The sequence below is a fragment of the Sciurus vulgaris genome, assembly GCF_902686455.1.
Source record: "Sciurus vulgaris genome assembly, chromosome: 15".
NCBI classification, from domain to species: domain Eukaryota; kingdom Metazoa; phylum Chordata; class Mammalia; order Rodentia; family Sciuridae; genus Sciurus; species Sciurus vulgaris.
Genome location: NC_136476.1, coordinates 87,062,486 through 87,085,334, shown reverse-complemented (window position 1 = coordinate 87,085,334; position 22,849 = coordinate 87,062,486). Strand labels below are relative to the sequence as shown.

The 22,849-nt window shown below is 49.6% G+C and overlaps 1 protein-coding gene across 4 annotated transcripts in view; it reads left to right on the top strand.

The window, feature by feature from the left end:
* Positions 1–22,849, top strand: part of AK8 (adenylate kinase 8) — a 114,952-nt gene that overhangs the window by 29,624 nt on the left and 62,479 nt on the right. For all 4 annotated transcript variants that reach the window (XM_079111767.1, XM_079111766.1, XM_079111769.1 and 1 more), the window contains 5 exons: positions 6,919–7,000; positions 7,551–7,622; positions 8,396–8,596; positions 11,715–11,846; positions 19,644–19,733. In XM_079111767.1, the coding sequence (XP_078967893.1) occupies positions 6,919–7,000; positions 7,551–7,622; positions 8,396–8,596; positions 11,715–11,846; positions 19,644–19,733 (577 nt within the window). The remainder of the gene's footprint in view (positions 1–6,918; positions 7,001–7,550; positions 7,623–8,395; positions 8,597–11,714; positions 11,847–19,643; positions 19,734–22,849) is intronic.

Below are 22,849 nucleotides of genomic sequence, written 5' to 3'. Positions count from 1 at the left end.
GAAGTCCCCCTTGTTTTCCTGCTTTGCACAGGTCACAAGGCTAGTTAGGGAAAGACCCTAAGTTGGTTGAGCTGGAACTGGGGGAGGTCAGCCCATTGGCCAACAGCAGAAAGTCTGCCCCCAGGAGCTGTGTGCTGGACATGCTTCACGCCCAGGAGCCTGCTGGCCTTGCTGGCATGGAAGCGCAGTGCGCCACACATGGCTGGGGCCCCTAGGTCATCCGACTGTAACTTACTTCAGGGGCATCGTGCACACATGCCGGACCAGGCCAGCAACCCAGGTGGCCCAGAGGAGGAGCTGCTCCCCTGGAGTCAGCCTGGGCCAGCAGAGGCAGGTGGCGAGAGCACACTGGGGGGAACTCACAGTGGCTGTGGACACACCGGACCCCAAACCTGCGTGTTGTCCCAGTCCTGTTTGGAGGTATCACCCAAGCTCTCCCCCGGGGTGCCAGCCCCTCCTTTCCATGTCACCTTTCCGATGGTGTCCTCGTGTTGAGCTCTGCAAACTTCTTGAAAGCAGGTGGATTGAAACACGTTCACCCCCTGGAAATCGCAGTGACTGTGCCGAAGCCCATCGCTGGCCTGCCTTCGTGCTGGTGTTGTGGGCAGCTCTCATCCGTTGCTAAATTGCTGCCATCTCGCAGGGAGGGAGAGTGAGGCTTGAGGGGCGGAAGTGACTGTCTGAAGATCACACACCTGTCAGGGGCACAGGCTACTGCTTTGGTCCACCACGATAGAGCCACACCCTCAAGGGCTACTCTTGCTTCTGACGAAGTGGGTCGACGGTTGACACTTCAGACATACGTGTTCTAAGGTGTTCAAGGGGAAGGAGCCCAGATGGCAGGATATCTGCATCTGTCACTTGCATGCAGAGAGCCGTGTCTGAACTCAGCTATATGCCAACGTACAAAGTAAGTGGCCCCAGCAGACACCGAGCACCATCCGCGCTTCAGATAGGGTGGTGAGGACCTCAAACTCTGCCACCCTGTGTGGATTGGCTTCTGGGCCCCACTGACAGTTGATGTGAATTTGATTTTGAAACATGATTTAGCTATTTGGGAAGAAATCAAAGACCTGTTGAACACGCCCATCTGTGGTTTGTCACGGTTCGACACTCTAGAGACAGCTGGCTTCAAATCCGCAGGCTGGGTCCTAGGGAAACGTCCACCACCACTGGTCAGCAGTCTGTTCACAGCCATCTCTCCTGCGTGCTCAGCTTTGTGTGGGCACGATAGCTTGAGGCCCTGGGGAAGGCCAGAGCCCAGGAACAGCTTGCCAGGGGGCACATTCAGGAGGAGCCACCCTGCCACCAGTGCGCGTGCAGAACGCCACAGGTGTCACACATTGAGATTAAACCTTAAGGTAAGAAATTCTTGCTAGTCCTCTGGAACAGTTCAGTTTCCCAAACTTGATCTTTTAAGGTGTTTCTTTAAGATTTTCATGTTTTCATGTAAGTCAAGTAACTTGTACCGGGGTAGTTGGGTACCAGCTCTTCTGTGTTCCTCGAAGTACAGCCGTCCAGCCTTGTCCCAGGTTTCATTTACTTGTCAGCTGTTGTCCCAATAGTAAATGGAAGATTCCAGAAATAAGCAGCTGATGAGCTTTCCATTGCACACCATTCTGCACAGCATGATGAAAGCTTGCGCCATCCTGCTCCCTCCGCCTGGGACGAGCACCGTTCCTCGCCCAGCATGTCCGCTCTGTGTACTCTGCCTGCTCGTTAGTCATGTAGCAGCCTGTCATCAGGGTGGCTGTGGTACTGCAGGCTTGTGTTCAAGCGACCCTCATCTTACTTCATAACGGCCCCTAGTGCAGGCTCAGCGGTGCTGGCAATTTGGACATGCCAGAAAGAAGCCACCAAGTATTTCTCTAAGCGAAAAGCTCAGAGTTCCTGACTTGATAGGGAAAGAAGAAATTCATTTGCTGAGGCTGCCAACACAATCAGGTATTTAGAAAGAGGGAGGCCACATTTGCATAACTTCTATTATGGTATATTATTTTTACTGCTGTTTTATTGTTAGTTGTTAGTCCCTTACTGCACCTATGTAAGTTAAACTTTATCATCGCTTGCAAGTACAGGAAAAAACATAGTATGCATAGAATTTGGTTCTGTCCAAGTCCCGGGCACCACTGGTGGGTAAGGAGGGCACTGTCGCCTTCTTCTCCCTGATTGGCTTCAGGACACTTGGGATCCCAGGCTTTTTTTTTTTGTAGATGGTCAGCATGCCATTATTTTATTTATTTTTATGTGGTGCTAAGGATCAAACCTATTGCCTCACACATGCTAGGCAAGCACTCTACCACTGAGCTACAACCCCAGCCCAGGATCCCAGACTTGATCTCTTGATATGTATTTCTTATCTGACTGATAAAATATCTCTTCTTTCTCTTTTATATGTGGGGAACCCCATAATAATGTTTCATTAGGAAAAAGGGCTGGTGGCATGGGGCCTGTGATGTATCTTGTGATCCTCTTGACTCGGACTTTGAGCCAAGTGGACTCGATTGATGGAAACCAAATCTTCAGCCCCCGGTCACCTCCTTGGCACTGAGGGACTCAGCCTGCAGCTCCAGGGAATGCCTCCGGTAGGCTGAGCCTGCCGAGCCCACCCGCGGTGGGAGCAGGGGCAACCCCAGGGAGCACCCGTGCTCTGGCATTTGTGGGAGAGAAGGAGAAAGCGGCGCATCAAAAGGCAGCAGCCCAGAGGACAGCAGAGGCTTCTCATGCGCAGTTGCTAATTGTGCTTTAATAACAGTCAGGAGGGCAAAAAAGGCCAGTGTTCCCACCAACCAGGATGGCCGGGCCGCATCAGGCCGCGCTCTGCTGGGCCTTGCCCAACTCCCTAGGCTGACTGGCTTCTTTTCTTTCCTTCTTTCTTTCTTTATCTGTGACATCTGCTCAGTGCTTGTCCCTCCTGTGATAGCATGCCCTGTGCAGCTGTGCAGACCTCCAGCTCTGCGCTGGTGCACGAGTGCCCTGAGCATACGGCCTTTTTGATGTGTGATAAAACAGAACCAAGCCACGGGGGTATGGCGAGCGAAGGCATCAGAATACCAATGAACCTGCTCTGAACAGAGCCGCAGCTCAGAGTGGAACAGACATCTCACTGAAGTGTCAGGAAGATGGATAATGTATTCTAATTAGGGATTGCTGAGACCTCTGCATCGAGCTACTCCTGGATCTCGGACCCTCGGACCCAGCGAAGCAGGGTTGTCGTAAATGTCTGAGTGTCCCATCATAGCAGTTGTTGGATGCTGTTTACTGATTGATGACTTCTTGATTTGCCAGAATTTGAAGCCATTAAAGTGTTCTCTGCCAAATTGCTGTTTCCCTTTAAAGCTTTGTAACTGGGCAAGTAACCTCCTTAAACACAAAAGCTCTGGGCAAGGTCCTTTCTGAGTGCCACACCTGGGCCTCCCACCTCGAGGACGGCGCAGGACCCATGCATCCTGACACAGGCCTGTCTAGGCTCCGTCCCTGCTGGAGGACTGAAGTGGACAGGCTCGGGCCAACATAGGGAGGAGGGGTCTCCATGCTGCCTTTGCAGTAGGGTGGGGATGTGTCCCAGCAGGTCCCCAGGAACCTTGTTCCTTGGCACCTGGGGGATGGTACCACCTCCCCCAATCAGAAGGAGCAGCCCTGAAGAGCTGGTGACCTACGGTTCACTTCAGAGCTCCCCACCTTTCTCCCCAAATCTTAGGCACAGTGACACCCACGAGGAAAGGCTAACCAGGAGCTGCTCCCCTGTTGGCTGGTAGCCGGAAGTCCCGCTTTCTCCAGCGAGGACTTGGCAAGAGCTGCTCTGCTGAACAGTTCTGAAAGCTCTGGCCATGTATGATACCCTCTGTGAGTTCAGGGTGATCATGACGATTGCTCAGTAATGCAAGATGAAAAGCAGAGCTTGGTGCTGAGAGAGGCCAGAGCCCCAGGCTCCCTCCAGCTCCAAGTGACGGATGCAGCCTGCTACTCTCGTGCTGGCGGAAGCAGCCCATGGCCTCACAGATCCTCCCCTCCGCCTAAGAGAAAGTCAGGCTCTGAGTTGAGCTGTACTTCAGACGGGGCTGGCCCGGCTTGAGAGGCCAGGGAGCCCTCGGAGGGCGTGCCTCAGGCTCCTGGCGCTCGCCTGGGCAGGTTTGCTTTCTCAGAGCCGCGGCCCAGTGCTTGGCTGGCTGTGACAAGGACTTGAGAGAAAAGGGCTGTTAAAAATGTTTATTTTTGCACTTTTACTTTTTAGTTCCAGGAACCAGGGGTTTTATGACCGTTTCTTTCTGTATAAGTTAAGAAATTAACAAAAGCCTGCCTGTTTCTCCCAACACTCTTGATACTGTACATTTTTTTAACTTCTCTTCTTGAACTGTCAGTGGAGGCTGTTGGAACCTAAATGCTTTAATAGAATAGAAATGTGGGCCCCGTGCTGTTTTTCACAAAAAGATACCTCTCAGCCCACCTGCCCTGTGTCCTGTAAGTCCAGGGTGTGAGTGACCTAGAGTCTGAACTCACCCTGCCAGTCACCTCTGTCCTGAGGTGTCAGGGCTCTCGTGCTGCCTGAGAGGGCGGTGTCTCTGACAGGTGCTTCTTCAGACCTCAGCTCCAGCTCCTGCTCGCCTGGCTCCCTTCAGTCAGATCGGGACTGGAGTGATCGCTCTTGTCTTTCGCTCTTGCAGAGCTCACTCTGCTGGTTTCTCTGGATATGGAGCCTCAAGCATTAAACAGTGTGTGCGTGCACATGTGCGTCTCACTCCAGACTCATGGGACTTGAAAGGCCTTCAGAAATTGTTTAATGCGAACATTGCCGAGGGACATAGAAAACAGCTTAAGCAAATGGGAAGATAATGCGTTGACTTGATACTGTAAAAATGTCAGTTCTTCATGAATTAATCTACACGTTTAATGTCGTTCAAAAATCCTTGTAGAATTTCCATTTTGGAACTTGACAAAAATTTTTTTGATGCTTACCTAGAAGAATAAATATTTGAAAATATGGGAAGGGGAGCATATTCTATTAGACCTAACAGTAAATCGTAAAGCAACAATAACTTAAAAGGTTAAATAGGAGCAGTTTAATCATCTACAGGCAGAAAGAGGCCAGAGCCAAGGTCATATCAGCATTTATACTATGAAAAAAGAGACACCGGAGGGGAACAGAGAGGCTCTTTAACCGTTGAGGTTGGGACAGCTGGCAAGCCACAAGGAAACAAATTAGGTCACAGCTTCATGCCATCACAAAATAAAATATGGCACTTTTAAATATTTAAGTGTAAAGAGTGAATACATAAGAGAGCAAGGTTTAAATGCAAGTGAATATTAGCTTTGCAGTGAGAAGACCTCTTCATACATCCACACAATGCCAGAATCCAAAGAGGAAAGGAGCAATGAGCGAAAACCCTGATGACATCATTTGCCTCAAGCAATTTGTGATGGTGTTTGCCAAGATGGTTTACTATTCTTAATATGTAAAGAGCTCTGATAAGTAAATAAAAGGATGAAATCCCAAGGGACAAGTGGATAGATGGTATGAATAGACATTTTGGAAAAGAAAAAACTCAAATAGCCAATAACATGGGAAAATATTGAACTTTCCATATTAATTAATGCAGCAGTGTTAATGTAAATTAATGCATCAATGGCATATTACATTTTCCTGGACAGATTTTCCTCCAAGTTAATGCTCAACATTAGCAAGATGCAGGGAAACAGAGGTTCTGCCATTGGATTTATAAACTGGCCAGGCAATTTTGTGGAGTACTATGGCAAAATATGTCAAAAGCCACAGGAGAAAGTATCAACATCTAGATATTTACCTTGAGGATATTTGATACACAGCAAGATGTACAGTGTTTTTTAATAATGATGAAAAGCTGGCTTCAAACCAAATGAGCACCCATATTGGGTTAGTTAGCATGTGGCAGGTCAGTTCAGGCAGCCGTGGAAACCTTGGGGAGGAAGCTTTTGTGACTTGGAAAATATTCCTGCCATGTTTTTGCCTTGTGGAAGGAACAGATTACAAAATAGTGTGTGTATATGTGTGTGCGATTCTTTCCTCTCCCGCCCTGGGAAAAGAGGATCTGAAGGGAGATAAACCAAAATACCTCAGTGGCTTGTGTAGGTTGGTGGTGTTCTCTGTGACTTGCATACTACTTGGGCTTTTCTGCATTTCCACGTGGTAAACAATGACTGTGTGTCCTTTCACAATTGGATCTAAGAGCTAACACAGGTAAGTCTTGCAGACCAACACCCTAGCTGCACCATGAAGGGGCCACGCCTGCAGGGTCTCATCTGTGTAGAGTTAGCTCCCGAACTTGAGTCTCTAGACATCACTCAGGGTTTGCTCTTGAGAAAAGTGGGGTTTGGTTGTGAACTGGTGATTTCTTGCCTGAGGAATCCCATCTCTGAGAAGCTCTGCAGGAAATGTGGAAAGAGCCCAGAGGACAATCCCAGTGCTTCTTAAGATGGTAGAAACTGTGTGCAGCTGAAATGCTCAGCTGGGGGTGTGGCTGAGCAGCTCGGCTCCTCAGAAATGAGGCCGTGGAGAACCACTGCAGCAGAAAAGTTCTCATGGCCGCTGCAACACGTGGTAGAAGGAATCGGGACTAGAAACGTGTATGTGGGCTGGGCATATGCTCAGGTAGGGCACTTGCCGGGCATGAACAGCCCTGGGCTGGATCCCCAGCACTGCAAAAAAAAAAAAAAAAAAAAAGACACAAAAAGGTGTACATTCTGATTCTAATCATCAGCATGGATTTGGAGGGAAGCGCAGTGGGGGAGGAGTTGACGAGGAAGAGCGTTGCCGCTGTCAGACATTCATCTCCTTATCCAAGAGGTTCTAGTCCTTCCATAAAGCCACTACGTTCTTTTTAAAATGATTTTTAAAAATCGAAAAACAGATGAGACAAGCACCTCCTCACCGCCTCTGTCTAGGGCTGGATCCTGGATGGCATTCCTGAGACGCGGGAGCAGGCGCTGGTGATCCAGACCCTGGGGATCGCCCCCAGACATGTCAGTGAGTATCCCAAGGCCCCTCCCACCAGGGTGGTGCAAGTGAACCCTGCTCTGTGTTGCTGGCTCCCCAAACCCCATCCTTGTCCCAGTCACCACCCACAGGAAGGTCTGGGGGACCGGCAAGAAAAAGATGTGTTAAATTAAACTTAGCCTTACTCACAAAGCAAAGTGTCTCCTGGACCTGTCGTTAAGATAGGTGGGGGTTTACTCTCTCCCTGGGGGTTCCTTGTGCCTGAAACCCCATCTCTGAGACGCTCTTTAGGGAGTAATCAGAAATGTGGCAGAAGCATCTAGACGAAGATGTTGAGCATGCTCTTATTGATGACAGCGAAGGTTCTAGCCGCGGCAGGTCAATAGTGGGCTGTCCTGGGTCCCGAGAGGATGTTTGTGTCTTGGTGCCAAGAAGACCTTGTTTTTAGGAGTTCCTGGGGATGGGAGATGGTGGTGGCTGCTCTAATGGCATTATGCAGCCAGTGGAGTTTAGAACAAGTTACTGGTCCATGCAAGTCCCCTGCCCAGCACATCTGGGTTTGCTGATCTTCTCTGCCCAGTTGTGCTGAATGCTCCAGACACTGTGCTGATCGAAAGGAACCTGGGGAAGAGGATCGACCCTCAGACTCGAGGTATGCCCTGTGGGTTTCCAAAACACTCGAAGACATCTCACTCCCTCAGGCTCACCCTGCCCTGGGCCTCTGAGGACAGTATGCAGGAGGTGATTGGGGTGGGCAGAGGCCTAAGCGGCAGTCTGGCTCTGAGCTGGATGACACTGGGAAGCTGTGGACTTCAGTGGGTGAGGACATGGAGGCCCTTTAGGTGAAAGGAGGGGGCTCATTTGCTGCAGAACCAGACTCAAGTGTGGAAGTGGGGTGCCCAGGCTTGGAGCCTACCCTGCTGAGCTCACCTCCTGGCTCAGGGCCACACGTGGGAGCCAGAGGCCGGGCATGTCTCCATCTACTCTATGCTTTTTGCAGTGGCGCAGGAAAATAAGGACTGTGTTTTATCTGGGGAATTGGGAGGTGCCACGGGGCTGGGGACCAGCAGAGGCAGGGAGTGGCAGACCTGGGCTTGTGGACCTTGGCTCCACCCCTTTCTAGCAGTACCACCTGGGATTCCTCTGAGATTTCGTTTTCTCTTCGGTACTTATGACACGGTTGCCATGAGGATCTTCAGACTGTCAGCAAGGCACGGAAATTCACGGTGCCCTTACCCCAGGTGACCCTTATCCTTGTTTTAATAAGAGCAGCCCAGTGCTCTCAGGCCCCGTGGCTGTCAGTCACCCCACCACCACCGCAGTTCACAGGCTGTGGCCTCCAGGGCCGCGAGCACCCTGGCCAGACCCAGCAGCAGCCCTGGCAACCCTGGGTGGGTGATTGTAACTGCACCTCTTTCTGTGCAGAGATCTATCACACCACCTTTGACTGGCCCCCTGAGCCTGAAGTCCAGGACCGTCTGATAGAGCCGGAGGGCATCTCAGAGCAGGAGACAGCTCAGAAGCTGCTGGTCTATCACAGGAACATCATCAAGCTCCTTCCTTCTTACCCCAGAGTCCTGAAGACCATCAATGCTGACCAGCCATGCGTGGACGTCTTCTACCAGGGTAAGCACAAACGGGAAGCCCACCCTAGGCCCAGTCCCGGGCCAGGGCCAACAGGCATGTCTGCCACTTTGTCAGCATCATTCCATCTGGCGGCAGCAAGTGGCCAAGGGGACCCCGGGAGTCAAGCCATAGATGTCCAGGTTCCCTGCCCAGAGGCTGTGAGTGCAGGATCCCTGAAGTGCCCCACCAGAAAACTGGCCAGTGTTAGTGTCCCACATGTGGATGTGGTCATGTCTTCAGCCCATGAAGAGCCCGACGTTGCTAGAAGTGGGAGGAGGAGAAGTGAGGGATGGGGAGGCAGAGTCCAGGCCAGACCCCGAGGGGAAGGAAGAGGGACTGTAGGAAGAGTAGGGCTCAGTAGGGGAGCTCTGCCAGGCCTGCCCGAGGCCTGGGCCCAGTCCCCAGCACCAGAAAGGGGAACAAAGGATCAACGTGAAAGCAGAGATCACCACCACAACCCGACTTCAGGCGTGGTGAGTCTGTTCGGAGAGGGATGAGCAGTCCTGCTACCTGGCACGCACTGCCGTCCGCGGCCACGGCAGAGGTTCCCATGCAGCCGGAGAAGAGGGCCTGCGTGAACCGGGGCGGGGAGCTTGCTCCCGAGCCGTGCAGCCCCTGGTCTGGTGACTCTCGCCGGCACGCGTGCTTTGCAGTCTGGCGTGGGTCTTCACGCCCTGAGCCTCAGGCTTGCCATCCAGAGATGCCTTCCTCCCAGGGGCAGGCTCCCGGTGGGTGTCCGCAGCAGAGCCCAGCAGCCGGAGGAGGGGCTCCGCGCCCTCCCGAGCGTTGCTGTCACCATGGTTCTGCCTCTGCTGTGAAGGCAAGGGGAAGCTAGGACCACTCTGTCCCAAGAACTGTATCATGAATTTTGGGAGTATTGCTGTCTCAAAAACCCAGTTATACCCTTCCACTGACTCCAGGGAAATGAGGCGTTTGGAGGACACTTGATGGCTGGTGACATCCTTGCTCACCTGCTCCCCCAGGTCTCCTCAAGGAAAGGTTCATCGGGTTGCTTCCCGCCGCCCCTCCTGCCGCCCTGTCCTGCTGCGTCTCTGACAGCGTGTCTGAAAGCAGCACCAGCCACGGGCAGGTGTCTGGAAAATGACTCTGCTTTCAGAAATGCCAGGCTTATAATTTCCAGTGCTCTCACATCTTGGAAGGTCTTTAGTGGCGAACACTGTGCTCTTAAGATGAACATCCACTACATTTATCTTATGCCATGATTCTGAATTTACACATTAATTACTTCCAAATTACTTAATTAAATTTAAAAGTTCACATGATCGTTCATAAAGAATTCATGCCTGGAATTGTAAATAAAAATGTGAGTGTCTGAATATTAATTATTATTAATTAATAATGTGGAGAGATAAATTGAAAATTGGAATGCAGAATTCTCTCTGTGTTGTTTTTTTAATCTCTCTGCAGTATACCCAGCAACCACATATTTCTTAAAAAGAATAATTAGATGTCGAGACCGTCTGGGGGATCATTACTTCTAATTAACTTAGTTATTTACTGTAAATTAGGCGTCATCTGTGCTTTGCAGAGGCGCTGGATCATGGCCGGCCTGAGGAGAGCCTTGCCGAACGCCGTGTCTGGGCTTCGAGCTCTCAGCGGGTCTTGCCTGCTGCAGAGGGTTTGGAGAGTGCCCCAACTCTGCCTTGTCTCCGAGCCCGATTGACTCATCTGTAAAATGGGACAAGAATGCACCTGCCTTGTGGGATTGTGGGCCAATCAGATGAGGCAGCGCGTACAGGGTGCTTAGCTTAGCAGTTGATGTGTGCTGGCCGTGATGGTGATGATGACCACATGACCACAACTCCAAGACAGTCAGCTTTGCCTTTCCTGTGCCGTTAGTTCTAAGGAGGGGAATGTAATGTCTCTAATGATCCATCCATTGAGACAATCCCCAAACGAGTCCAAAGTTCTTCGCGAGGGGCAATTTTGTCCCCCTGCCCCCCAGGTTCCACAGGGAGGACGTTTGGCGGTGTCTGAAAGCAGGTTTTGGTTGTCACAGCATGGAATTGTGCTTCTGGCACCTAGTAGAGGCTAGGGTTACCAGTCACCGTCACACAGTGCATGGGACGCCCCACAACAGAGAACCACCTGGCCTCAACATCATGTGCTGAGGCTGAGAAACCCCAGATGGGATGCCCCTAAATGGTTCCGGGGGCAGGGTTCCTGAAAGTAGCCTGCTGCTCAGTCCTTTGCCCTGGTCAGAATCCCCTGGGGGGACGTTGGCACAGGTGGTAGGCAGGGTCTCCGTGGCTGGCCTTGTAGGGATAGGCTGATGCCTCTGCAGGAGGTGAGGCAGGGGAGGAGAGCCCGTCATACGGTGGCCGCTTCAGTGGGAAGCACCCCAGTGCGGCCGGAAGCCTGCCCTTCATAGCCCTGTGGGCTGGTCCTCCAAGCTCCGCTCTCATGTGCTTTAGTGGGAGGTGGCCCATTTGATGTTCATTAGCTTCTCCCCATGACATCTTGGCAGGCAGGGCCCCCGCAGTGCAGGTCTCGGTGTTGGAAATGCTCAGCCCTGTCTCTCCATCTCTGTTCATCAAATGCCAGGACAGGACCCTGACCATGGCTGCGCATCTCTGCCCATCTCTGCCCCCCACTCCTGTGACTGTCTCACCACTGCCTCTTTGGAGACTTGCAACAAAGCTAATGTCACTGGAGTGCAGCTACACAAGTTATTCTCCACAAACTCCCTAGTCCTTTACAAGTCCCTGCACGCTGGGCTCCCACATGGCCTGATGCGTTTATCCAAGCCCAAGTCTGATGCCCAGCAGAGAGCCAATGCACCTCCCCTGGGAGACCAGCCTGGGCCCAAGGCTTTTGGTTAGAGGCTCAGCCGGGATGCAGTTTGGAAACCTGTCGCATGCCAGCCCCAGTCCAACCGGAGGCAAGTCAGGCTCCAGAGCAGTTGCAGGGCAGTCCCTGAGGGCGCTTGGTTCCTGCCCAACCACTGCACCCTGGCTGTGTCAGGTGCACAGAGGCTTCTCTGGTGCAGTAAAAGAGAGAAATAATGATGACCGTGGAAGCAGCCGTAGCAGAGGGTCTTGAGCTGCCTTCCCTTCCTTAGGGTCTGGGTTTATTACCCTCATTTCTCTCTTTCCAGCTCTGACCTTCGTCCAAAGCGGCCATCGATCCAATGCCCCATTCACCCCGAGGGTGCTGCTGTTGGGGCCCATGGGCAGTGGGAAGAGCCTGCAGGCCGGCCTCCTGGCCCAGAAATATGGCCTTGTCAACGGTGAGTGCCAGCAGCAGCACTGCTTCTCGAGCCTTCTCTGCCTCTGCCTCCCAAGCTTCCTCATTTTACAGGCTGGTGGGAGGCCAAGAAGAATCCATGTCAGTTCTCTTTCTTGCTCTCTGCTCTGAACAATTTCCAGTTAGCCCATCTTTACAGGGATAAGATTTTTTCCTCCTGAAGAATATTGCCATAAAGACATTAGCCAGCAAAAGCATGTCCACGGCCCAAAGAGCCGGAACATTTTCTAGTCATCATTTTTCATCTCCTTCAGCGCGCTGGTTTCTCTGCCGTCTGCCTGAGGAGCTCTCCTGCAGCCCCGCAGGCTGGCTCGCCGGGAGCCTCGGCTCCTAATAGGCATCTGCTGCTTATTTATTTGCTCCCGTCTGGCTCTGCTCCCCCAACCCAGGTCAGTGTGTTTACAGGCAAACAATTTCTGAACCAGAGGAAGACTTCTCGCTCTGCACAGTTTCAATAAATATTTTACCAGGAGGAGAGAAAATATTGAAATCAGCTCTCCAGGTCTTTGCAGAGGTGGTCCCAGGCGGTCTTGGAATGGCGGCCTGTGTTCAGGAGGATCAAGGGCTGGGACAGAGGAGGCAAGCATGGCAGGCAGTGAGGGGCTGGAGGAGATGCAGGCACCCCCTGCCCCCCGCTCCACAGCCTGCATCACCTCTGCTTTGTGCACCACGAGAGCACAAGACCTGCACCCCAGGTTTATAAATATGTATATGCACACCCCCAAATTACACAACCACAACATACAGATCTGTGGAGAGACTACATACACATGCACACATGGGTTCATATATCTGGTACCCCAAAAGAATCACATTTGGAATAAAAATGCTTTTCAATTAGGTTTCCTCCAACTTGAAATTCCAAAGCCTCAGGGATTAGCAGAATCAAGAACAAAAGTCACACCTGTAAAATCAAGAGGGAGAATTGAACAGTTTTTCTGCAGATTTGTTAATGTGGAAAATCTGTACACTTTAGGATAAAATGTATACCCACTTAATTTGTTTATTTTATCCCAGGGATTGGACTCAGAGGTGCTTAAACACTGAATCACATCTCAGCCCTTTTTATTTTTTGTTTTGAGACAAGGTGTCTGTAAGTTGCTTAGGGCCTCCCTAACTTGCTGAGGAGGCTGGCTTTGAACTTGTGATCCTCCTGCCTCAGCCTCCTGAGTCACTGGCATTACAAGCATATGCCACTGCACCCAGCTGCATTTACCTTTTTTAGGAAAATGGAATTATTCAAAGTATTCCTTCTTTCAGTTTTACCATGAAGAGCATTACAAGATGAAATCCGCAGCAGCGGGCGGGGAGGGGCAGGGATTGGAGGACGGCAGGGGTGAGGCGCCTTGGTTAAGAAGGAGCAGCAGTCCTCCTGCACCGTGCGTGGCTTTGTGAAGGCCACGAGAGCACAGCGACAAGAGCCCTCGTGGCAGAGAGAGGACCTGAGCACTGCAGGAGCACCTAACCGCACACGGCTTTGTGCAAGCGTTGGCTCCTGCTGCCTTGCCTTTTTATAGTCACTCTCACTCAGGGATTTGTAAAATTTAAATTGCTTTCAGCACAGCAATTGTGAAGAGAAGATGATCTAACCAGCCTCAGTTTTTCCAAAAATGAAACTAGAAATGCTCCTGATGCTTTGTAGTGAAGGACCCCCCATGGGACTCTGGATAACTGAGCTTTTGGAAACTAATTCAGAAAGTTCATTTTTCTCAAAGGTGTCCTTGATGAATAGGAGACTCCAGAGATCTAAGGGACCAGTTGAAAGGACCTGAGGTACAAAGAGTCAAGGACTCTCTGCAGAAGCCTGTGGTAACCAGAGCTCCAGGCACTGCCTACTCCTCTGGGTGCCTGGCGTGGTCCTGATCACGTTTAGGAAGCCACCCAACGTCGCGCACACCAATGCTTGTCGAAAGACCCCCTTTTGTGATAGGTGGGAATGGAAATGGGTACGACTTTCTGAAAGGAAAAGGCACTGCTGACCTAGACGCTCGCTGTGCAGCCCCGTTGGCTTGGTGGTCCCACTCCTGAGATTTGATTCTTCTGGAGCGCTCCTCCCATGAGAAAAATGAGAGGCACCCTCACACCCGGCTGGAAGAGACTCGTGAGGCGGTGTGACATTGTGCTGTCTTGCGAGAAGAGGGGGTGGAGGGCAGGTCGCTCAGCCCTGTCCGTGAGGGGTTCTCATTTTTGTTTAAAAAAAAAAAAAAAAATCACATTGGCCTATGCACATGCAAAGCCTGAAGAAACATCCACACAGAGACTGGTTATCTCTGTAGAGTGGTGTTTCACAATGCTGGATATATTTAGTTTTTATAACAAGCAGGAATTTTCTGATCAGAGTCAATTGTGAGAGATTCATTGGACGATTATTAACATCACCCATTGGGTGCCTACTGTATGGTGGACACTTTATTGGATGCACAGGGAGCATCAGGTGTGGAGGAAGCAAGACAGCTGAAGCATGCAGGGTGACCCAGGCTGGGGCAGGGGACAAGCAAAGCTTGGCAAGGCCACCCCAATGCAGTCCCAGGCCCAGCCTGCCAAAGACATGCTCTTTCACACGTACCTACTATTTCTCCTCAAAAGTCCTCATCAAAGCCCACAGCAAGAAGACAGTTGCTTTAGTTGAACATTTTGACCATAGATTATTTTTTCTTCCTTTGCTCCAAATCTGTTTTAGACAGGTTTTTTGTTGTTGTTGTTGTTGTTGTTGTTGTTATTGTTTTGTTTTTGTTTTTGTTTTTTTGTTTTGCTGTTGTGACTGAAAGACTTGACAAGAATGGAGGAAAAGTTTATTTGGGGGCTCATGGTTTCAGAGGTCTCAGTCCATAGACAGCTGGCTCCTTCCTTGGGCTTGAGATGAGGCAAGACATCAGGGCTGAAGAGGGCAGAAGGAAGCAGAGAGACTCCACTTGCCAGATACAAATATGCATCCCAAAGGCACGCCCCGTGACCCCCTCCTCCACCCGCTCTGGCCTCCAGTTACCACTCAGTTCATGCTGTCAGGGTTCATTCCGTGGTTGGGTTAAGGCTCTTTTGACCGAGTCAGTTCTCTGAACCTTCTTGCGTTGTCTCACACATGAGCTTCTGGGGACACATCACACCCAAACCAGAACAGTTCTCAGTAGAGGGGAAACTGTCCAGTATTTTCTTCATCGGGTGCGCTTGAGTGAGATGGCTGTGGACGGGGCTTTTGTCGCTGTCCTCACTGAGCAACTGTGGTCACACATTCCCCTCCGAACACTACTTTAGCTTCATCCCACTTTAGGATGCTTTGTTTTCATTACTATTCAGTTAAAAATGTTTTCTAGCCAGGTACAGTGGTGAACACCTGAATCCCAGCGACTCAGCAGCTGAGGCAAGTTCCAGGCTGGCCTTGGCAATTTGCAAGGTCCTAAGCAATTTAGTGAGACCCTGTCTCAAAAATAAACAAAAGGGACTGGGGATGTGGATCAATGGTAGAGGGCCTCTGGATTCAATCCCTGGCACTAAAAACAAAACAAAACAAACAAACAAAAAAAAAAAAAACCCTTGTTATTTCCCTTGTGGTTTCTTCTTTACACCTGCATATTATTTAGAAGTGCACTGCCTAGCTTCCAAATATTCGGAGATTTTTTCCAGATTGTTTTTTCTTATTGATTTCTAATTCTATTGCTGTCAAAGATCATACCTTATCTAATTTTGATCCTTTGAAGTTTTATGGCCCAGCATGTGGTCTACATTGGTGAATCCCTTGTGCACTTGAAAAGAACAAGGATCTTGAAGTTGTTGGGTATGGTGCTCTGTAAATGTCAGTTGGGATGAGATGTTTGACAGCATAGCTCAAACCTTCTAGGTCCTGAATGACTTTCTCTAGACTTATGATTTCACTGACTGAAAAGGATAGGTTAAAATCTCCAATTCTAATTGTGGATTTGTTTATATTCTGCCAGCATCTGCTTCATGTAATTTGTTCAGTGCATATGCATTAAGCCTTGTTATGTCTTTTTGATGAAATGACCCTTTATTGTTGGGAAATATTCCTCTACCTCTATTAATATTCATATTTTTAGAGTCCACTTGGTCTGATACTGTGACTGTCTAACTTGTGATTAGTATCCATATGGTATATTTTCTATTCCTTTAAAGCTATCTGTATCAGTATTTTGAGTATGGGCCTCGTAGACAACATATACTGGGGATTTACTATTTTTAAAAATCTGATCTGACATTCTCTTAGCTGAAGTATTTAGTCCATTTTCATTTAAAGTGATTTTCACATGTTGGGTTGCAGCTCTATCATCTTGGTTTCTGTTCTCTATTTGTGTCATCTGTTCTTGTTTCTCTTTTCGTGCTCTCTTTGGATTAATCAACTAGCTGTACTAATCAGTTTAATTTGCGCTCTTGCCCTCTTAGGGTTGTCTCTCTGCTTTCCTTAGTGGTTGCTCTAGAGATTAAATGTGTGCCCTCAGCTTGTCATGGTCCTTGGGTGACCATTGCACCTCTTCACGTGTAACACAAGACCCACGACACTATGTTCCCATCAACAATACACCGTTGTCCTTTGTGCTGCTCCTTCCCTACATTTTACTTTTAATGCTATAAACTCTACAATATATTATAACAATTTTGTTTTTAAAAGTCATTTATCTTTCAGTGAAGTGAAAAATAAGAGGGGAAAGACTTCATGTCCCACCTATCAACATTCTTCCTTCCTTGGCATAGATCCAAGTTTCCATCTGGTATCATTTTCTCTCAGCCCAAAGAACTTCCTTTGATAGTTCTTTTAGTCAAAGTCTGCTGGTGACAAATTCTCTCAGTTTTTTTGTGTGTGTGTGTGTGTGTTTGAAAGTGTCATTGTTTTACCTGCACTTTTGAAAGATGTATGTTGACAGGTTTTTTCCCCTTGGCACTTTGGAAATGTCATCCATTGTCTTCTGGCTTGCATGTCCTCTGATGAAAACTCAGAGGCAGTTTTTTTAAATCTTTGTTTCTCTGTATATGAAGCATCTTTCCACCCCCTTTGACTGCTTTTAGGATTTTCTCTTTCTCTTTAGCTTTTGACAATTTGACTACAGTATATAAGGTGTGGCTTACTTTGTACTTATTCTGCTTAGTCTCAAAGATTCTTGGATTCTTGGGCTACTATTTGTCATCAAGTTTTTAAATTCTCCTGCCATTATTCTATTACATATGCTTATGGTTCTCTCTCTCTATTTTCTGGGACTCCAGTGGCCAGTATGTTAGACTGCTTCTCTAACAGATAACTGTTTCTTTATCCAAGACCTCTCTCCCCATCTTTGCTCAGTTTCAAATACCTCCATTGCTTGTTTTCCTGCCTTTAGATTCACTGCAGCTCATCCAGTGATTCTTTTCATGTAAGATTTTGTATTTTCCAGTTCCAGAATTTCCATCTGGTTCTATTTTTATAGTTTTTATTTGTTTGCTGAGGTTCCCCATCTGCTCACTCATTTTAACTATCTTCCTTTAAAGTTTTAGCTATATTACTAATTATTGTTTTAAAGTCTTGGGGAATCAATTCTTTTTTTTTCTTTTTTTTTTTTTTTGGTACCAGGGATTGAACCTAGGGTTGTTTAGCCACTGAACCAAATCCCCAGCTTTTTAATTTTTTTTAAATTTTGAGACGACCTCCATAAGTTACTGAGGGTCTCACTAAGTGACTGAGGGCCTCACCAAGTTGCTGAAGCTGGCTTTGAATTTGTGATCTTCCTGCCTCAGCTTTTTGAGGTGTGCCCAGCTTTGTGCATCAATTCTGATCTTAGCCACTCTTGATCTGGTTCTATGGCCTTATGCTCCCCTTGTAGAAGCTTACTTTTTTCTAATTTTGTGTATGTCAAGTAGTTTTTGTTTGTATGCTGGACATTGTGGTGCTTGTGTGACTGAAGGTCTGAATTGTGTGCTTCTGCTTTAAGAATTTTGAGTTTAAAAGAATTGAGTTCTAACAGTCAGTTAATTTACTAGAAGATCAACACGATCCTGCTGAAGCTCACTTTGAGGCTTTTAAATGAGGGATAGAGCATGTTTACACTTGAAGTGTGACCTTTCTGGAGCCTCCACTGAGTTTCTGGGTATTCAGCGAGGACTCCCCTTGGCTGTCACAGTGCCAGCATCTCCCAAGCACTGTGAAGTTCCTTTCCCTCTCCAGCTTCCAGTCGTTTTCCTTACCAGGCCTCAAGGAGTCTCACCCTACACGTGTGTGGCTTTGTAGTGACCAAAGAGTCAGTGAGCTCCACGCAGATTTCTGGAACGTCTGTGCACAGCTCCCTCCTCTCCATCAGTTTGTCCCACCGATTCCAGCTCTCGAGTCCCAAACTGCTATCTCTCTTGCCCCTGCCCAGCGAGACTGCTGCTCTGTTGGTTTGAGAAGTGTTCGCAGGTGGAAATTCAGGGTAACTGTGGGGCTCATGTTGTGTGTGTCCCCTCTCAAGGGTCAAAGCCCCATGCCATCCAATACCAGAAAGGGTTGCTTCATGTTTTGCTCAGTTTCGTAGCTTTCTATGATAAGAGGTAAAGATGGCACCTGTTACTCCTTTGTGGCCAGAACCAGAGGCCTTCTTGATGTCATCCAGACCTGGGTTAGCATCCCAGTTTTGCCACTTCCTGGCTCTCTGACCAGAAACAGCTTACTATACTTCTCCAAGCCTCTGTCAAAGCGTCAGGCTGTTAAGAGAACTGAATAAAACGAAGCAGGCTTGGCCCCATGCATGGCCCATGGGGAATGGCTCCCATTAGCCCTTGTCCTTGCATTTCTCTCTGCTGGTGAAGCTGCCCACCACTCAGAACAAAAATCCCTGCTGTGCTTTGCGTAGGGAATCAAGCATATCATCGTTAAGAAGTAGATCCTTGTAAAGCTCCTCGTCATGACATCATGTCATTCAGCTCATTTTAGGATGGTTTCTGGTTTCTTTAGTAGAGGCAGAAAACTCCTTGGCTCTGCAGATTAGAAAACCAAGGTTGTGCAGTCAGCAGCTCGTGAAGACACAGCCGAAGTCTTGTGCTTTGGCTCTAAGGGCTTGTTAGACGGGAGGCTGTTTATCACCCCACATGGGTGGTCCAGCCATGGCCCAGGGCTGGAGATGCAGTGGAGTGTGATGGAAAAGACCACCACTGCCATGGGATGTGTCCAAGGTGGACAGTGCAGCAGGCAGCTCACTCCAGAGTGGCCTTTTAATGATGTCTAAGCCACTTGGCCCATCGATTGGTCACCTTTGTGGACCCACCATTCCTGGAATCCTTTTAGACTAGAAGGGCTGCGGAGATGGGGAGGCCCTCCCCACCTCCCTGTGTGGTCCTGTCAGGGATGAGCAGCTCTCCACCAGAACATTAGTCCTCGAAGCCACCCAGAGAGCTGCGAGTTCCATTCAGTAATTCCAGGGCAGCCCGGCCCTGTAGGAACTTCCCTGTCTGGGACGTGCTTGTTAGTGTCTTCCCACATTGTTCACGTCTTTAAAAAATTTTTAACCTTTATTTAATTATTTTTATGTGGTGCTGAGGACCAAACCCAGTGCCTCCCACGTGCCAGGCAAGTGCTCTACCACTGAGCCACGACCCAGCCCACCTTGTCCACTTGGAGTATGTTCTTTGCCAGATGCGGTCCTCTCCTTCCTTTCTTCCTCTTTTTCACTTCCCAGCTGCTTTCCGATATTGACCTTGCCGTGGGTGCACGGCCATGCGCACAAGATCTCCCCGAGAAGTCAGCCCTGCACCAGGGGTTCTTTTTTCCCTGATTCTTCCTTCCATTGAAAATTTAATGGGTGTCTTCTATTCCTCTCTCCATCAGTGTGCTGCGGGCAGCTGCTGAAAGAGACAGTGGCAGACAAGTCAAAAGTTGGCGAACTCATCTGGTCCTTCTTGGAAAAGAAGGTGACAGGTAGGCCAGCCTCCCGCTAGCTGCCACCACCCTGAGGCTGCAGAGAGAGCTCACTCTGTGTTCAGTGCTCTGAGCACTGGGGGCTCAAGGTCAGGGAAGACAACTGGACATTCGTGGGGGCAAAGGCCCGGGGCCAGTGCCTCAGTGAGGTGTTCGTGGATATGGTGGGTTATCACTGGTGGTCTAGAAGGTTCTTGTTTCTCAAGAAGGCTTGCTTCTCAAAACTGATAATGTTGAGACTGGGAGAAGCTGCAGAGCCTCCCAGCTCCTTCACTGCATGGTGAGCAACAATCAGCAGTCGGGCAGGAGGTGAGAGGGCTCAGCCGACGTGGGGACAGGCCAGCCCCAGGGTGGACAGGCCACTGGTGCTCAGGGGGCTTGGTGGGGAGCAGGACTGGACATGCTTTCCAGATCCCCTCTGTCATCTGTAATCTGAACATACTCTGAATCTGACCCCTAGAAGGGCGTCTTCAAGCTCATTTTCCTGAGGCCACAGAGGAGGCACAGAGAGGGCACCAAGCTGCTGAGGACGTACAGTCAGCTCATGGCCAGGTCGATTTATTTATTTATTTATTTAGGTACTGGGGATTGAACTTGGAGCATTTGACCACTGAGCCACATCCCCAGCCCTATTTTGTGTTTTATTTAGAGATAGAGCCTCACTGAGTTGCTCAGAACCTCCCTTTCTGAGGCTGGTTTTGAACTTGAGATCCTCCTGCCTCAGCCTCCCAAGCCGCTGGGATTATAGGCGTGCACCACCACACCCGGCTCGTGGCCAGATTTTGATAGACCCTGTGCGCAGTGCATTTTCCACACACCCATGTGTCTTTTGCACAAGCTTTGTGGTGCCTCCCCACAGTTGTGCAAGTTCAGGTGTCACATAATATGAACATGTGGTTGTCATGAAGAAAATCAACCCCAAGCCTGGTGGCCACACCTCTAATCCCAGCCACTAGGAAGGCTGAGGGAGGAGGATCACAAGTTCAAGGCCAGCCTGGAAAATGGTATCTGAGACCCCCATCTCCAAAATAGGACTGGGGAGACATCCTGCCCTGTCTCTCCCAAGGTGCCCTAGCACCCGGGGGGGCGTTCAAGTGAGCCAAGGAAGAGCCATGTGACCCCTTGATCTGTGCAGGGCTAGGTCAGAGTGGGCCCGTTCCAAAGCCACTGAGGGACACCCAGAATGACATGCAGGTGAGACGGCCAGGTGACATGAGAACAGTCACGCGTCGGTGCTTCCCCATCTGGTTCCAGTTCCAGTGCTGCCCCCACCAGCCTTGTGGCCCCAAGAAACCACCATGCCCTCCTGGAAGCCCAGCTTCCCTGGTGCGATGGAGATAGGGATCCCTGCTTTGCAGGGTGGTCATGAGCACTGGCTGGAATGTGCATGGGCAGTGCTACAGGAAGTGGCTGTGGCTGTTGGCGCACCTGATGAATGCTGCCTGGCTTCTCCCCAACACTGGCACAGGTTCGGATGTGTCCCGGGTTATCTCAGGGTAGGTTGATGGCTTGGGTCCGAGGTCATGCCCAGGAGCATTGGGGATGTGCAGTACTGAGCTGGTGTCCCTGCCTGCAGGGCTACATGCTGGGTGTTTGTTTGCTGTTGCTGATGGAAAAGCACAACTTACCAACAGGGATTTTTCATGGAGTTCTGAGGTGAGAAGCCCTCCGGCCGGGCCAGTGTCAGGGCTTTGCTCCTTCCTGAGGCTCCAGGGAAGGGCGTTCCAGCCTCTCCCAGGTCCTGGAGGCCACCTACATTCCCTGGCTCCTGCGACCTCCTCCTCCTGAAGCCACCATCGTGCTCCTCTTGTCACATCCCCTCTGACTCACCCCTTCCTGCCTTCCTCTTGTAAGGGCCCCACCCAAATAGTCCAGGATAACCTGTCTCAAGAACCTTGACTGAATCACATCTGCAAATCCTTTTTCCCACATCAGGCCATGTATTCACAGGTACCAGGGGCCCTGGGGCTGGGGAGCATTATTCTTCCCACTGTAGCTAATCACTGGAATCTTTGTAATCTGTTCAAGTGCAAAAAATATTTGTTTTGACTAACATGGTTTTTTGTTGTTGTTGTTTAGTGTGGGGATTTTGTGGAGCTGGGGGTGGAACCCAAGGCCTTGCATATGTGAGGCAGGTGCTCTGCCACTGAGCTGCAGCCCCAGCCCACAACTATACCTTTCTAATTGTGGCCTCTTGATTACTAGTGATATTGGACAGGTTGAATAAATTCTGATGAGACGGTCGTTGTGGATTTCCTCTCTTGTCAGTTGCCCTTCTGTGGCCTTGGCCTATTGAACTCTTTTTTTTTTTTTTTTTTTTTTTTTTTTTTTGTGGTGCTGGGGATTGAACCCAGGGCCTTGTGCTTGCAAGGCAAGCACTCTACCAACTGAGCTATCTCCCCAGCCCTTGACCTCTTCTTTTTCAGTGCTGTGGTTTAAACACAGGGCCACATGCTTGCTAGGCGAGTATTCTACCACTGGTCAATACCCCTAGCCACCATTTTTCAATTAAGCTATTTTTTGTTGTAATTGGTTTGTAGGTGCTCTTTGCATATTAGTGTTGTGTAAAATTCCCATTAATTTATGTAGACCCACATGCTATATTTTACCTATATATTTTAAATCACATCATGAGATTGTGCAGTTTTAGTGATTGTTGGGGATGGTGATGTGCCGCAGCCCTTAGCTCTCAGATGTCCTGGAGTGTGGTGGTCCCCGAGGAGGTCGTACTAGGATGTTGATTTGATTCTTTCTGAAGTCAGGAGCACTTGACCTTCTAGTTTCTTCCTCCATGCTCATCACCATCTGACCAGGAAGCCTTATCACCTTTTGCCTACCAAAGCACTGGGCCCCTGCAGCAGCACAGCCTAATGGACCGTCAGGTACGGGCACCACGGTGTTCACTTATCCATCTAGAACCTATGAGGTGAGTGGGAACAATTGCTAGTTCTTCCCTTTAGAAGACACAGAAGAAGTGAATTGCCTTGGGCCCATCTGCGCCTTAGGCACAGCTGGCTTAACCCACCCACCACCAAGAACAAACCCAGGGAGTTCCTTGCAAGCACAAGGCCCTGGGTTCAATCCCCAGCACTGCAAAAAAACAAAAACAAACAAAC